This window comes from Hoplias malabaricus, chromosome X1 (assembly GCF_029633855.1).
Source record: "Hoplias malabaricus isolate fHopMal1 chromosome X1, fHopMal1.hap1, whole genome shotgun sequence".
Taxonomy (NCBI): Eukaryota; Metazoa; Chordata; class Actinopteri; order Characiformes; family Erythrinidae; genus Hoplias; species Hoplias malabaricus.
In genome coordinates, this window is record NC_089818.1 from 7,534,547 (window position 1) to 7,552,448 (window position 17,902).

The 17,902-nt window shown below is 45.9% G+C and overlaps 2 protein-coding genes across 3 annotated transcripts in view; one reads left to right on the forward strand and one right to left on the reverse strand.

Annotated features, from left to right (window-relative positions):
• rsrc1 (arginine/serine-rich coiled-coil 1) overlaps nucleotides 1-17,902 on the forward strand; it is a 163,495-nt gene that overhangs the window by 120,323 nt on the left and 25,270 nt on the right. For both annotated transcript variants that reach the window (XM_066651990.1, XM_066651991.1), the window contains exon 7: nucleotides 10,037-10,105. In XM_066651990.1, coding sequence (XP_066508087.1) covers nucleotides 10,037-10,105 — 69 coding nt within the window. The remainder of the gene's footprint in view (nucleotides 1-10,036; nucleotides 10,106-17,902) is intronic.
• On the reverse strand, nucleotides 13,874-15,576 carry LOC136675442 (gamma-crystallin M2-like). The gene is made up of 3 exons (XM_066651994.1): nucleotides 15,568-15,576; nucleotides 14,447-14,689; nucleotides 13,874-14,149 (listed from the first exon to the last, which is right to left on the reverse strand). Exons 1-3 carry the CDS (start codon nucleotides 15,574-15,576, stop codon nucleotides 13,874-13,876), a joined length of 528 nt encoding a protein of 175 aa, XP_066508091.1.

The window sequence follows — 17,902 nt, forward strand, 5'->3', positions numbered from 1 at the left end:
ATCTTGTCTGCAGAAGGCTCTTACGAGAGTACAGTGCGAATCTAAAATAGAAATCTGGCAAGACAGCTTCCTATGAATTATTCATGGTATTGATATGATATCTCTTTCTAATTGTTTGGTCGGTTAATATTTAATGAATATCATTTACGCCGTGCTTGAATGTGACAGTGTTTGGTAAATTACCATCTTTTTGTTTTGATTAGGGATGTATTTGTGTGTGTTTTTTATTCCTCATTCCGACTCTATGGATTTAATCCTTGCCCCCCCCCTCTACCCCTCAGCGAACCAAGGCCACGCTCAGTTTCCCGTTAACCAGCCGAGGCCTCCGCCATGTTCGCGGCATCAGAACCAATACGAGAAGCCGTTTTAAAGAGGAGCAGGAGATGTCTTTTTAAGTAACGCTCCTGTTCTGCGAGCGCTCACTCGAAGCCGCTGTGATTGCTCACGGTGCGAGCTCGTGCTTCCACTCATTTCTGTCATTGAACAAATTAAATTCCTGCTCAACTCTAATTTCCCTGAAGCAAATTATGCCCTACACGATGTACATGAAGTGGTTTTAATCGAGCTTTGTGCGCCAAGGCCTCTCTGTGATGGCAGAACACCTCCGTGCTGCCTTTCCTACTCTAAGCCCTGCGCCCTTGCTGAAGTGCACTCTGCCACCTAGTGGCTGTGCTGGGATCTGCCTGATTTGAGAGCCTCGTCTTTAACCCATTGCCCTCATTATTCCAGTCTGATGAGAGGGTCTGGTGGGGTTGGGGTTACTTTAACGGGTTGTTGTGTTTTTTTCCAAGTGTCCACACACTCTGGCTCTGTGGTCAGGTGTGTTTGGTGTGTGTGTGTATTTGTGTGTTCTGGGACTGAGGGCTCAGCTTGTAGCTGCAGCATTTTTTTTTCGGAGCTCTTGATTCAAAGGGACGTTTTTCCAATTGTGCGGCGGAGGCTAATATTATGTTTGTCATCCAGCGTCCTGCTGATTTATCACGCGTCCTCCAGCCCTGACATTCAGATTCCCTTTGAGTGGCGTCCCCGAGCCCCCCCAACACACACACACACTAATCCATGCATTATTTACACAGGACACACACAGGCATCCTCATTCTCACACTGTACATTTAGCATGTGTTTTTAAGCCAGAACTGCAGTTAAGTGAAATGGACACAGTGCGTTTGGCAAATCTGCATGACTTTAATGAAGCGGTGGATACGTTTGAGCAGCTGGAGAGTCCGTTATGAAAAGAAGACTTGAACAAGTATTCATTTATATATTTTAAGCCTCATAGCTCCTGTTTGGACATGTTTTGGCTGATGGTCTACATCTGGATTGAGTGGAAAACTGGGCAAATGAGATTTTTCACTGTCAAAATATTCAACCACCGCAGTTCCACTGGACCTGAGGCAGACTGAGGGAGGTATGAAGTGGTGTGTGTGTGTGTGTGTGTGTGTGTGTGTGGCTCCTAGAGGGGCTTCCCTGACAGAGGCAAGGGCTACCTCTATATATACACACACACTCACAGTTTGATAGTCAGACCAAAGTAATTAATCACAGAGGACTGGGATGGCTGATGTCTGGTTTGATTGAGGGGCCTTAGGCTGGAGTGGATGACTCTGAGGAAGGAAAGGCAGTGTGTGTGTGAGTGTGTGTGTGGAGGTGCTCTGTAATGGTTTAGGGCCCTATTTCAGGGAGGGAGAACATTGTAAGATGGAGATACAGGCAGATGAGACCTCGGCTTCCTGGGAGAATACCCATCTCTCAAACACGCAGTAATTGCTTGACTATAAGCTATAAGCTATTCTCTGTGGCCGCTCAAATCTCGGCGGTTTGATATTCACGGCGTTCCGAGCGGCACTACACATGATCCCGCGCCTCACCTCTATCTTAACGGTTTCATAACGCCGCTCTCTCTCCGTCTGATCATCTGCCTTTTTCTCAGGCTGGATGTTAAAGAAGAAAACAGCCCTGTAGCTTTCTTCTTCCCCGTCTGCGGAAGAGGCCCCGGAGCTAGAAGAAGGGTCTTTCCTGATCAATACAGAGGCCCGGGGAAACGTTGTGCAAACCCCTCCTCTGCTTCAGCCATTTTAAAACACTCTTCACCTCTGCCTGCCATCCCTAGTGTGTGTGTGTTTGTGTGTGTATGTGTTCATCTCTTTGACCTGCAACCAATCAATTTGCTGTTGTATAAACACATCAGCAGGACTTCACAGCACCATCCAATACCTACGCTTGGCTGCTTGGGTTTTCCACGCAGTCTGTAATTCTTTAAAGGCCTCGCCGTTTCACCCCGTAAACACTGTTAAAGCTCCAACATGTAACATTCAACATTCAGTCCTCTATTTACACGCTCCGTCTACGAAAACTAAGCTGTGAGGCTGCCCCCCCCCCCCCCCCCCCCCTCCGCCATTACATTTTATCAGGGTTGTGATGTCACACATTTCCGCTAAGCCCTGCTCTCAGCCACCTGTTCCCTTTGAGGTGGCGTGGTGTGCTGTTCCTGCAGAACAAACCTCTGCCAAAGCACCTCTCCACACATCCAAACGACGTTTCTACTCGTTTATTTAGTCCCTCGTCCTTTAAGGCTTGCTTTGTTTTGTATGTTTCAGCAGGGACTTCTTTCTGAAGAAAAGAACACACTGCACAGCAGTTAAAGTATGGCTAAGGTTTGCCAAAATAGTGATGAAAATTCGGTGAAAATACGTAATTGTGATTTCTCTGAACGATTTTGCTGTTTATTAATTGCTATTATTTAAAAACAAAGAAAGAAGACCCCCCAAAAACTAAGCTTGGGATGGTTTTTAGGACCAAATGTAAAAGAATTAAAGAACGCCAGATGGTCCGTCATTTGTGGATGCGGTCGTGTTCACAGCACAGTGTCTGACTGCCTCTGGCTGCTCTAACACTGTTATAGATAAACTCTGTTATTGTTAAATATATCAGTTTAAACTCATCATGCCCTGGCTACTTGAGCGATTCATTATTACGTATCAATGTTTAAAAATATCAAAGAGCTTTGTCTGATTTCCCACTGATTTCCACATGGTCCTATTTACCATGTAATATTTATACCACTTCTAAAAAGGAGTGCTTCGGTTTCAAAGTGTTTGTCGTGTGTTGTGAAGATGGTAACACATCTGTGGTTTTTGTAGCACGTCACGGTTTAATTTACGACCCAGGCGTCCACACCACTTTATACTAAGAGGAGTCCTTGGGCAGAACTCTTTAAGAGGGGCTCCGTTTGCAAGCATCAGCATTAAAATTAAAATCTGCTCCGTTTTAATAACCTGCCTCATGCTGCTTTATATCCTCCCCAGGGGCCGGCCACCTCCTCGACTCCGCCCTGATTGTCCCAATGAATTGTCTCTTTGGAAAGTGTAATAGTTAGCAGGTAAAAAGGGCGGAGAGCGGCGTTGCCCCCGTGGCCCTGCCGCGGCGGAGAGATCTGATTGAGCCCGGGTGGCTTTTATTGAATCTAGATTGCGGGAGGATCTCGGGGCCCTCCGACGCGCCACCATCAATCACGGGGTTGATAATGGAGCCTGGCCTGATTCCACCTGATGTTGGCATTATTTCCTTTGATTCTAACGAGCCGCCGCTGCAACTAATCGGCCCTTCGGAGTGTGTGTGAGGAGGGGGGGGGGCAGAGTGTGTGTGTGTGTGTGTGTGTGTGTGTGTGTGTGTGTGTGTGTGTGTGTGTATGAGAGTGTGTACATTTCTGCGCGCGTGTATCTGACGAGGATCATTTAAATGAAGCATAGCTCTGCGTGGCTCATGACTCCAGGGAACTGAGGCTGCAGTTACACACACTATCACAATTGGATTTCAATGCAGGGCCCCATTAGCCGTTCTCCCAAACAAAACAGAATGAAGTGCGGATGAAGTCAAAGTCTTTAGCCGTCTGCCACGGTTTGTTTTGTATTACCTAATCCGATAAAGAAGCTCCGGCCTCATCTCCACTCCAGCAGCTTCCGACTCAATAATATAGCTCTCTAACATATATCTAATGCCACACACATCACCTCGAATGTGTGGTAGACCATGTATAAGGTTTCTTGGTAATGAGAACTAGGAAATTATTTACTCACACACTCGCACTTGTAGACAGTTTCACACACTCACCCAATCACCCAGTCACCCTCACACACCTGTAGACAGTTTCACACACTCACCCAATCACCCAGTCACCCTCACATACCTGTAGACAGTTTCACACACTCACCTAGTCACCTTCACACCTGTAGACATTTTCACACACTCACCCAGTCACCCTCACACACCTGTAGACAGTTTCACACACTCACCTAGTCATCTTCACACCTGTAGACAGTTTCACACACTCATCCAGTCACCCTCACACACCTGTAGACATTTTCACACACCCACCTAGTCACCTTCACGCACCTGTAGACAGTTTCACACACTCACCCAGTCACCCTCACACACCTGTAGACAGTTTCACACACTCACCTAGTCACCCTCACACACCTGTAGACAGTTTCACACACTCACTCAATCACCCAGTCACCCTCACACACCTGTAGACAGTTTCACACACACACACACACAATCACCCAGTCACCCTCACACACCTGTAGACAGTTTCACACACTCACCCATTCATCCTCACACACCTGTAGACAGTTTCACACACTCACCTAGTCACCTTCACACCTGTAGACAGTTTCAAACACTCACCCAGTCACCCTCACACACCTGTAGACAGTTTCACACACTCACTCAATCACCCTCACACACCTGTAGACAGTTTCACACACTCACTCAATCACCCAGTCACCCTCACACACCTGTAGACAGTTTCATACACTCACTCAATCACCCAGTCACCCTCACACACCTGTAGACAGTTTCACACACTCACCCAGTCACCCTCACACACCTGTAGACAGTTTCACACACACACACACACACACACACAATCACCCAGTCACCCTCACACACCTGTAGACAGTTTCACACACTCACCCATTCATCCTCACACACCTGTAGACAGTTTCACACACTCACCTAGTCACCTTCACACCTGTAGACAGTTTCAAACACTCACCCATTCATCCTCACACACCTAGTCACCCTCACACACCTGTAGACAGTTTCATACACTCACCCATTCACCCTCACACACCTGTAGACAGTTTCACACACTCACCTAGTCATCTTGACACCTGTAGACAGTTTCACACACTCACCTAGTCACCTTCACACCAGTAGACAGTTTTACACACTCACCCAGTCACCCTCACACACCTGTAGACAGTTTCACACACTCACCCATTCATCCTCACACACCTGTAGACAGTTTCACACACTCACCTAGTCACCTTCACACCTGTAGACAGTTTCATACACTCACTCAATCACCCAGTCACCCTCACACACCTGTAGACAGTTTCACACACTCACCCAGTCACCCTCACACACCTGTAGACAGTTTCACACACTCACTCAATCACCCAGTCACCCTCACACACCTGTAGACAGTTTAACACACTCACCCAGTCACCCTCACACACCTGTAGACAGTTTTACACACTCACCCAGTCACCCTCACACACCTGTAGACAGTTTTACACACTCACCCAGTCACCCTCACACACCTGTAGACAGTTTTACACACTCACCCAGTCACCCTCACACACCTGTAGACAATTTCACACACTCACTCAATCACCCAGTCACCCTCACACACCTGTAGACAGTTTCACACACTCACTCAATCACCCAGTCACCCTCACACACCTGTAGACAGTTTCACACACCCACCCAGTCACCCTCACACACCTGTAGACAGTTTCACACACTCACCCAGTCACCCTCACACACCTGTAGACAGTTTCACACACTCACCAAGTCACACTCACACACCTGTAGACAGTTTCACTCACACACCCACCCAGTCACCTTCACACACCTGTAGACAGTTTCACTCACACACCCACCCGGTCACCCTCACACACCTGTAGACAGTTTCACACACTCACCCAGTCACCCTCACACACCTGTAGACAGTTTCACACACTCACCAAGTCACACTCACACACCTGTAGACAGTTTCACACACTCACCTAGTCACCTTCACACACCTGTAGACAGTTTCACACACACACACAATCACCCAGTCACCCTCACACACCTGTAGACAGTTTCACACACTCACCCATTCATCCTCACACACCTGTAGACAGTTTCACACACTCACCTAGTCACCTTCACACCTGTAGACAGTTTCAAACACTCACCCATTCATCCTCACACACCTAGTCACCCTCACACACCTGTAGACAGTTTCATACACTCACTCATTCACCCTCACACACCTGTAGACAGTTTCACACACTCACCTAGTCACCTTCACACCTGTAGACAGTTTCACACACTCACCTAGTCACCTTCACACCTGTAGACAGTTTTACACACTCACCCAGTCACCCTCACACACCTGTAGACAGTTTCACACACTCACCCATTCATCCTCACACACCTGTAGACAGTTTCACACACTCACCTAGTCACCTTCACACCTGTAGACAGTTTCATACACTCACCCATTCACCCTCACACTCCTATAGACAGTTTCACACACACACACCCATTCACCCTCACACACCTATAGACAGTTTCACACACTCACTCAATCACCCAGTCACCCTCACACACCTGTAGACAGTTTCACACACTCACCCAGTCACCCTCACACACCTGTAGACAGTTTTACACACTCACCCAGTCACCCTCACACACCTGTAGACAGTTTTACACACTCACCCAGTCACCCTCACACACCTGTAGACAATTTCACACACTCACTCAATCACCCAGTCACCCTCACACACCTGTAGACAGTTTCACACACTCACTCAATCACCCAGTCACCCTCACACACATGTAGACAGTTTCACACACTCACCTAGTCACACTCACACACCTGTAGACAGTTTCACACACCCACCCAGTCACCTTCACACACCTGTAGACAGTTTCACACACTCACTCAATCACCCAGTCACACTCACACACCTGTAGACAGTTTCACACACCCACCCAGTCACCCTCACACACCTATAGACAGTTTCACACACTCACTCAATCACCCATTCACCCTCACACACCTGTAGACAGTTTCACACACTCACTCAATCACCCAGTCACCCTCACACACCTGTAGACAGTTTCACACACTCACTCAATCACTCATTCACCCTCACACACCTGTAGACAGTTTCACACACTCACTCATTCACCCAGTCACCCTCACACACCTGTAGACAGTTGACAGTGAAAGCATGAAGTCATTTGGTTGGTAGCTTTTAAAGCTCTAGTCTCCGTTTGTCTGATGTCTTCTGCCATGACTGTCTTGTTGATGTATAAGTGTGTGCTCACTGCTCAAACATCCATTGGAATTGTGTGTTTGTATATGTGCAATAGGTGTGTGTGTGTCTGTGTGTTTCGAGGTGAAGCAGTGATTTGTGCTGGTGTGTTGAGCAGAAAGCGGAGAGGCACTGAGGCCTTTTCTCTTTGTTTGTGGGGGCAGACGTCCCGCGAGGCTCCACAGAGATGAGAGATGGACAAACAGTTTGATTTTGCACCACTGCCCTGAGGAGAGAGAGAGAGAGAGAGAGAGAGCTTAAAAAGGAAGTCAGAGCTTAATGCTGGCTATGAGAGAGAATAGATTGAGATGAGGTTAGTTAGCCAATGGGAGGTCATGTGTCTATTTCCATCTACCTCTGTGTGTTTGCGTGTTTGTTTGTGTCTGTGTGTGTGTTGAAGCTGTTGCCGTTTCACCGTGTGCCCACTCATTTATTTGTTCTTAGCCCCCTGTAATATAAAGAGCCAGCGTTCTGTGTAAAGTTTTAAGCTCCTCTGTCTGTACAGAAATGATAAAGGATGACAAAACCCTGCTCTTAGTCACTGGAGTTACACACAGGCCCAAGTTATTATCTTCACACGTCCCTAAGCACCTGCTACCTCTCAGTTTACTTTAACAGGGGTCATCAGGAAGGCCCCACCCATCGTTTGTTTCTCGCTGAATTAAGCCCATGACTAGGGATGCAAAAATACCATTAGCGTTGTGTTATGGTGTAGTTATTAATTAAATTATTTTTGTTTGATTTAAAACGTTATTGTTCATCAATAAAGTATCTTTCTATCTATAAATTAGTAACATGAGATGCAACAAGCTCTCGATATGTGTTTGCACAGTGTTGTGCATCTTTGGTAAGACAGTTTCATTATACGATAAAGGCTTGAATGTTCTGCACTTGGGAGTGTTTGTTTATTGGCAGTGTTTATTTAAGAGCAGCATCCTGATCTATGGCGTTGGATCCAGTTCAGAATTTGTGAGCGTCAGGCAACGGACGGTGCTCTCTCAAATGGGAAAACATTTACTGGGAGGGAAATAAACTTTGAGTGAAGAAAAATTCACCGTGTTTGAGGACTTTCAAAACAGTGTGGCATGCTCACTGCTATCAGGTTCTCCTGCAGTCCGCTTTGCTTGGCTTGCCATCAATAAAAATAATTCCAAATAATTCCTGATCACCAGCTTTTTAAGTTGTCTGTTCATTAGCGCACAACATGCACTAGGCACAAGGCATCGGAATGTCGGTGTCGGAGACTCGTTTGCAATTACGAGTACGAGTAAATGAACACGTTATCGGGCAAATACCCAATACCTGGCCCCACTGGCATCGTTAATGCACGCTCAAAGACACCAGCTCGGTGTGGACCCTGTGCTCTACTTTATAATCTTAGCTTAGGAGATGCAGGGCGAGGAATTTGGGAGTCTGGGTGCTTTGTGTTAATAACTAACCTGAATCTAAATTTATTAAAGTGTCTGTACCTTCTTTTTCTAGATTTGTCTATTGTTCCCTGAGCTCAACTTTTGATGTTTGCTTGGGTTTCTGTATAAAAAAACTACTATCATTTTAACCACTATGTCTTTGACTTCCTGGGCCTTTCATTTTTAATTTTTCACACGATGTGAAGGACAGATGCAGGGTTTAAATGATATAGTAAACAAAAAAATGGAGATATCTAAATGAGCTCTGCTCTGATTAGAAGTTTGGCCTGAAACACTTCTTATAACCTCAGCTGAACGGCTCAAGCTTGAATAAGAAGAAGAATTTATATCTGACACATTTGGTCTGCCCTGATATCTGCGTAAGGTGCGTGTTTTTGTCGTGGAGCCTGCTCTGTTCTTGAATATCTGGTCTTGGACACAAACTTTGGCACATGAGGAGAAACAAAGCTGAAGAAGACACTCAGTAATCCAATTCCCCTCAATCGTGTTATCCACTTAGTTTCCACAGGCTGTACACAAGCATGCGCTCAACTTCTATCCGTGCTCCGTAATAACTCTGTGGAGTGGCTGTTTTCCTGCTTTCGCTCTCGCTTTATTTAAAAAGTTGAAACTCATTGGAGGTAATGTTATAAGGGACTCAATTTCACATGGCTGCGCTCATCAGCGAGTAAAATAGCAATAAAGGCGGATTGCTCTTGGGAAACGCGAGCGCTTTGGAATAAATGATGTGAGGGAACAGAGGCGTAATTAATTTACAGGCTGTATTGATAGTCCCGCCACACTCCCTGCTATATTTCTTAATCTCCGCTAACATCTTCATTATTTGGAGGAGAGGAGAGAAAACGGAGTCAACAGCCTAAATGAATTGCCAAAAGAGTCGTACACAAAACCGTCTCCTCAGCGCTGGGATTGCTCTTAAGCTTTTAATTAGGGCGCCAACAAACAGCTTTTGATGTGTGCGCCGATGAGGTAAAGTCAAGGAATACACACACACACACACACACACATTCATGCCCCTTCATAAGAATGTAGGTGTAATGACAATGAAGTGCTCCTTAGTACAAGATTATTTGGCATCATTTATTGTGTCTGACTTCCTCCGTTTATATCTCTGTCAATCTGCGATTGAGTCCTTGCAGTCATCACAATAACGATAATTATACGATAATTATACTCCATAAAAAACATGTTTTTAAATCTGTCATTTCTTTCTCTGTCTCTCCTCTTCAGCTAAAACAGACGAGGTGCTGAAGGCGAAGGAGAAGAAAGAAGAGGAGGCGAGGAAGATGAAAGAGGAAGGTGAGGCTCATTATGCTTTGGGACCAGATGTTCTCCAAAAGAGGGATAACAACATTTTCAGCCTGTTTTGATCTCTAGCAACAACTCGTCCTAAGCATCAGCACCGAAACGGATCGTTGTGTGTTCATGATAAACACTTAGCTCTCAGTCACTTACACAACATGGACAGAAGTATTTGGACAACCCAGCTAATCAGGTGTTTCACTCAGGTTCATGGCCACGTATACATGAAATCAAACGCCTAGCCATGCAGTCTTTACAAATGTTGATTAATGAATGGATCGTTCCAAAGACCTCACTGAATTTGAATGTGGTACTGTAGTAGGATGCCACTGTTGCCAAAAGTAAAATTGGGTTGTGTAATTGAAACGTGGAAGTGTTTAGGAACCACAGCAACTCGGCAACAAATTGCCCTACCACGTAAAGATACAAAGCGGGTCTCCGAGTCCTGAGGAACACAGTGCATTATCTCCTGCAGGTGTAATGCATGCTCTTGTATGTTTGTAATATGTTTGGAGCGTGTTCTGTTGTTTAAAGTCTTCAATGTGACTCCTGAAGGGTTAACCAAAGAGAGTGTTTAATTGCCTGAATCTAACTAGATAACAGAGGAGAAGACCCTAAGGTTGATCCTGATTGGACAATTTACATAAATACAAGCTGAATAATTCTAGTACTTCCCCACTGATCTAAGTAAGTAATCTAAGATGTATTTTGTCATTTAAATAATTTTAAGATTCGGCTTTTTTAACATTTATTTATTTATTTATTTATTTATAAAAAAAAAAAAAAAAAAAAAAAAAGATTGGGAAATCCAGTGTGTGTAGCCTTTTTAAATACCTTCCTGGAATGCAACACAAGCCTTTGAGCAATAGGACGATTTAAAGTCATCGTCATGCAAACAAACCACATCCAGCCGATCAAGACGCGCATGTAATTTTGATAGATTTTTAAATCAGGTTCTTATAACTGAGCTGAACTGAGTAATAATGGCAGCCCTGTTGTCCAAGGCCGCGTCATTAGAACCGACTATTCTCAGCCAATTGATTGACAACTAAATGACCAGCTAAATAAATAAATAATGTCCGCTTCAGGGTCATCATTTAAAGTCTCATTTAAAGGGCCGCTGTCACTCTTTTAAAGGAGCGTGTAGCCTGATGGAGATAAAGATACAGGTGCGTGCGGGGATGAATATTTCAGATGAGCGCGGGGGCCTCTCGGTGACAGCGGAAAGCTACATATATACATAAAGAACGTGGAGATTTTAATGGAGAAAAGTGCTAGGATGTGCAGATAGTAAATATTGCATAGGTGCCCCCCCCCCCCCCCCACCTCCATCCCCAAGGCGGATCTCCACACACGTATTCAAATGAAGTCAGGAGCAATTTGCCGGAGAGCAACAAAACCTGATAGGTGCAATAAAAGGCTTCAGATTCCATAATGAAATTAAGTCTAGATCTGGTGTAGGGCAAAGCTGAATGAGAAAATGAAATCTGTGATGGCCTGATTACACGCCCTCTGTGGGATGGGTCGGGGTGTGTGTGTGTGTGTGTTTTGCAGGGTAATGTTTATCAGGCTCTGATGAGAGTGACTGGGTGAGTGTGTGAGTGGTGCCTTGTGGCCCCTGTCCAGTGTGTGTTCCACCATGATCCTAATATGGGATGAAGTGATTACAGAAGATGAATGAATGAATGAATAGATTAACACACCTGTGTGTACAAAGCAGACCTTGTAATCATCTTTCTCACCAAATCTAAACTGTGAGAAGGACACTCACACAGTGTCTAGTTTAATCTGAGCTTGGTTTGGTTTCACCTGAGGCTCATGTGTGATAACATCCACCCACTTTCTGTTCATCAGTTTCGTTTCACAGGGAAAAGACAGGCCCAGAGTCTGACCTTTTTTTGGGAAGACGTGAATTCATTAGCCTTTCGTTGCTCTGCCTTTCTTTCCTGTTGTGAATTGCTATGGAATTGATCAGACGCCAGCTTTCTTCTTCTTCTGCTGATTTGCTGGCTGTTATTGGGTATGTATAACCCTTGAAGGATATGAAGCAGCCTACACAATGTCTGTTAAGCTGTGCAACGCATTGGTGACTAATTATTTGCAAGGTGGACTTTTAGTTGTGTTCCTGCCATTGTTTTTAGAAAATGGACCTTTTGACCCTGTTTTGCGTCTCTGGTCATAAAGATGTATTCTTCTATAAGAGGAGAGAGAACCAAAGAACAGAACAGAACAGAGAGAGCAGCGGAAATACTGGTGATGTGCATTCATATGTAAACAAACCCGACATTAAACACAGTGAGTGATATAGAGGTCGGCAAAAATATTTTCAGGAAATGTCCATATATTGTATGATATGTCGATAATGTAAGTATTGTATCTAAATTAGCTTTTTAAATTTAAATTAGGGCAGCACCGTGGTGGCAGCAGGTAGTGTCACAGTCACACAGCTAACAGGACCTGGTGGTTGTGGGTTCAAGTCTCGCTCCGGGTGACTGTCTGTGAGGAGTGTGGTGTGTTCTCCCTGTGTCTGCGTGGGTTTCCTCCGGGTGACTGTGAGGAGTGGGGTGCTCCGGTTTCCTCCCACAGTCCAAAAACACATGTTGGTAGGTGGATTGGAGACTCAAACATGTCCGTAGATGTGAGTGTGTGAGTGAATGTGTGAGTGTGTTGCCCTGTGAAGAATTGGCGCCCCCTCCTGGCGGATAATGCCATTAGGACTCATAAACGGACACATGTAAGGTGTACTACGAAAAGTTTGACTACAAAAACTGTGGATAAGATCTGCCTCCTAAACTACATTTATGGTGGAAGGGAAAATCGATAAGTAACACCAGCCTTGTCTAGTCTAAATATTTCCGTTGGATTTGGACGGTAAAGGCTTGTAAATGTAGGGAAATGGCAGTCGCATGTTCATTTTTTTTTGAGTAGATGGATGTTTTAGTGAATTGATGAACACTCTTCTGTGTAAATGTGTTGATTATTGCTCGTTCTACCTAGCTACTACGGCCCAAGTTCTTAAACTCGTCTCTTGCTTGTTCGTTCAGTTTTCCTCAAACTGGCAACCTGCTCGAGCTTCACATCTGGGGAGGAGGCAGACAGCTCTCTCCACTGTTTTGAAACTGTATTATAGTTCCATTTTTAAATGCTTGGTGTCAGTATTACAGATTGCTACTTTAAGTTTCCTCAACACACGCCATAGATTACTCAGAGCCATAGATAAACAGAGTCAGGATAGGGTCATAATCCACTGTTTACAGTGGGTTTGGGCCACAGTAATATGTGATAAACATGTGGAAACATGTAGACTGAGAAACTGAGACTGAGTCGACTCTGAGGTTTGACTCTCTGAATCATTTGCCTGGAGTCGATCCCTACTTCCAGATGCTCAAAGAATCGTTTAGTTTGGGAGTCAACTCCTGTTCACAAGCTACATTTACTTTGTGTTCCGCCCGCTCTCACTGTACAGAGACTCCTTGGAACCATACTCAGGGGGAAAAGCCTGAGCTTTGATTCTGCTCCTGCTGTGTGCTGCTCTGGTGGAAACAGTGATTGTAGCTCTCTTGTTCAAATACAGTTTCTAATTGAGAAGCCCTACCAATTTTTTTTATATCTACCCACGCTAAACCATAAAGGAGCTTTGATGTGTGGCCTCTTAAATGTGTGTCTCATGCTGAAGATTATTAAAACAAACAGTTTCAGTGTCATTTGGATTTTAATGAAAACTGCTGATTTTCACATAGTGAAAAAGATGGCGCCGGGATGTGTTCAGTACCAGGAGTCCACGATGCGCCTCATGCTCATGAACCTCATGCCACCCCAGTCCCTGAAGCTCCTGTACTCTCCGGGCTTGAAGTACCACATCCTGCCTCTGTAGTTGGGCTGCTCGTACATCAGCCAGTGGCCGTCCATCACGTGGCAGGAGTGGCAGCCACCTGACCAGTGATAACGGTCCATGATGGACTCACAGTCTTCGGTCACCTCCATCATCTGACCCATGAAGTTCTCCCTCTCGTAGATCCTCGTTCTGTAGGATCCTCTGTACTGTTATTGGGAAGAGAACTGTGTGAGAACTTTGAAATGAAGGATATTAATAGATAGTGGTGAAGGTGTGTCTATGTTTACTGTATTGATAGCTTCTGGGAAGCCTTTACAACTCAACGTTGGGTGTGTTTATACACTTCTAGCCCTCGACTGACATTAAGCACAGTGCTATTAGGCTCATGTGCAGCTGCTCTAGAGCATCCTAATTATTTTAAATGTACAAGCTGTACATTTGAACACCAGTGGAATATATTTATTATTTAAATTTAAGTTGTTTATTTCTATTCACACACATACCATGGGGATCATGCGGCAGGACCTGATCCAGTCGCTCATGCCCCACATGCTCATGTAGTCATTGTACTCTCCCCTCCTGATGAAGTACTGGTTGCCCATGTAGTTGGGGCGATCGTACACCATCCAGCAGCCGCTCTCGACCCTGCAGGAGTGGCAGCGGCTCAGGTAGGAGGACATATCGGAACAGTCGCTGCTGCACTCATAGGAGCGGCCCATGAAGTTCCTGTCCTCGTAGAAGATAATCTGTTCGGATAAAAGTGCGTCTTGATTTGGTTTTCATTAGAGACGTGCACGAGTACTCAAGTGCCTTACAAGTTCACACAGTCCACCTTCAGTATTTACTCAGTGGCATAAGCGTGTTGCCAAAGATGCATTATTAAAAATGTGCTATCACTGCTATCATAGGAAAGTACACTGAATGTAAACATCATTGACCCGTTAGTTTTGTTGGTACATGACCAAATGAAGTCTCCAGCAGAATCCAGGGTTGTACTGGTTAATTCTGGGGTGGTCTTCAGTACTAATCCAACACAGAACCCTTACATTCATTTCTTTATTGTCTAGTGTGTTTATGTTTTATAAGCATTATTACGTCGCCCCCTACAGGGTGTGTTCCCGCCTCGCACCCAGTGATTCAGGGTAGGCTCTGGACCCACCGCGACCCTGAACTGGATAAGAGTTACAGACAATGGATGGATGGAAGTATTATTACGTTATTTCTTTTTTGTTTTGACAACAATTTAGCAATATTTACAAAGGGTCATTGATAGCCCACTTTGGGCCACTAGCTGCCCCCCAGTGGAGGTCTGAGGACCTCAGAGGTCAGTTGCTCCACAGTCCAGTGTCTGAGAATTCCCTGTTTTCTATCTATTCCAGACACAATCTAAAATGAGCTGATTATCTAGTTGTCATTTATACATTTATACTTGTGAAATAAACAGTTTTCCCACAACGTCCAAAAAGAATTATATGACCGCATAGTCTTTGTTTAGACTGGCCATTAGAAACGAGATGCATAAAATATGAATGACAGCTGTAGTCTGCTGCTGGTCACCCCACTATCTACAAGATTCAACATTCAGCTCAGAGTTTGTAGCTATGAAATATCCATTTCCCCTTACCCTGCCCATGGTGGTGATCTGTTTGGCTCCGTTGGTCGATACAGGTTCCAGTGGTGAGCTGACCCTGTGCCCGGTTTAACCCTTGCATTTATACCTGGCCTACGCTCCGAGAACATGTGGCTCCTATTGTGAAAACTCCTGAGCCAGCAGCTCAGCACAGAGCCCATAGAGGGCTGAGGGCCTTTCACTACGCCTCCATGTGATTCCACCACCAGAAGACTTTAGAATGGGGCCTATAGGCAGCGGAGCTTTATAGACAATGCAGCTGCAGCTCGTATAAAATGCGTCCTTTTGATGTAAGCATTCTATAGGCATTTTTTGTGCTGGTTTCGTAACAACTGAATGGCCTTTATTTGCTCTTCACTCACCCACAAATGCTGTTCTTCTTTGTAGTTTGTGCAGTCTGGCAGAATTAAGCAACTGTCACTTCAGCTAGTTGCATTTGTGATTGACAGCCCCATGGTCAAAGTCTGCCACTCGGTGCATGTTTTTAATTCATAAGCTGTGCACTTGAGAGTCGACAGACTGTGTCTCAATTACTGCTGGGCTGGCTTACTCTCTGTTGACTACATAGACAGCAGGGGATGTAGGCATTGCTTTTACCACAATCAAACCTCATAAAAGAACTATCTGAGTTGCTGCAGTTTGTGACTTCATCAGCTGTCATTCCTGCTAACACAGATTCAGTTATCATTTTCAAGAAAGATCAAGCAAAAAGGGGTGTGTTCTCCCTGTGTCTGTGTGGGTTTCCTCTGGGTGACTGTCTGTGAGGAGTGTGGTGTGTTCTCCCTGTGTCTGTGTGGGTTTCCTCCGGGTGACTGTCTGTGAGGAGTGTGGTGTGTTCTCTCTGTGTCTGCTTGGGTTTCCTCCGGGTGACTGTCTGTGAGGAGTGTGGTGTGTTCTCCCTGTGTCTGCGTGGGTTTCCTCCGGGTGACTGTCTGTGAGGAGTGTGGTGTGTTCTCCCTGTGTCTGTGTGGGTTTCCTCCGGGTGACTGTCTGTGAGGAGTGTGGTGTGTTCTCTCTGTGTCTGCTTGGGTTTCCTCCAGGTGACTGTCTGTGAGGAGTGTGGTGTGTTCTCCCTGTGTCTGTGTGGGTTTCCTCCGGGTGACTGTCTGTGAGGAGTGTGGTGTGTTCTCTCTGTGTCTGCTTGGGTTTCCTCCAGGTGACTGTCTGTGAGGAGTGTGGTGTGTTCTCCCTGTGTCTGTGTGGGTTTCCGCCGGGTGACTGTCCGTGAGGAGTGTGGTGTGTTCTCCCTGTGTCTGTGTGGGTTTCCTCCGGGTGACTGTCTGTGAGGAGTGTGGTGTGTTCTCTCTGTGTCTGCTTGGGTTTCCTCCAGGTGACTGTCTGTGAGGAGTGTGGTGTGTTCTCTCTGTGTCTGCGTGGGTTTCCGCCGGGTGACTGTCCGTGAGGAGTGTGGTGTGTTCTCCCTGTGTCTGTGTGGGTTTCCTCCGGGTGACTGTCTGAGGAGTGTGGTGTGTTCTCCCTGTGTCTGCGTGGGTTTCCTCCGGGTGACTGTCTGTGAGGAGTGTGGTGTGTTCTCTCTGTGTCTGTGTGGGTTTCCGCCGGGTGACTGTCCGTGAGGAGTGTGGTGTGTTCTCCCTGTGTCTGTGTGGGTTTCCTCCGGGTGACTGTCTGTGAGGAGTGTGGTGTGTTCTCTCTGTGTCTGCTTGGGTTTCCTCCAGGTGACTGTCTGTGAGGAGTGTGGTGTGTTCTCTCTGTGTCTGTGTGGGTTTCCTCCAGGTGACTGTCTGAGGAGTGTGGTGTGTTCTCCCTGTGTCTGAGTGGGTTTCCTCCGGGTGACTGTCTGTGAGGAGTGTGGTGTGTTCTCTCTGTGTCTGTGTGGGTTTCCGCCGGGTGACTATCCGTGAGGAGTGTGGTGTGTTCTCTCTGTGTCTGTGTGGGTTTCCTCCGGGTGACTGTCTGTGAGGAGTGTGGTGTGTTCTTTCTGTTTCTGTGTGGGTTTCCTCCGGGTGACTGTCTGTGAGGAGTGTGGTGTGTTCTCCCTGTGTCTGCGTGGGTTTCCTCCAGGTGCTCTAGTTTCCTCCCACAGTCCAAAAACACACGTTGGTAGGTAGATTGGAGACTCAAAAGTGTCTGTAGGTGTGAGTGTGTGAGTGAATGTGTGTGTGTGTGTCTGTGTTGCCCTGTGAAGGATTGGCTCCCCCTACAGGGTGTATTCCCGCCTTGCGCCCAATGATTCCAGGTAGGCTCTGGACCCACCTGAACTGGATAAGCATTACAGATAATGAATGAATTAATGAATCAAGCAAAAAATAATATAAAGGGTTTGTTAAAACCGCAGCATGGACCGGCACGATTATTCCGTTCAGATCTT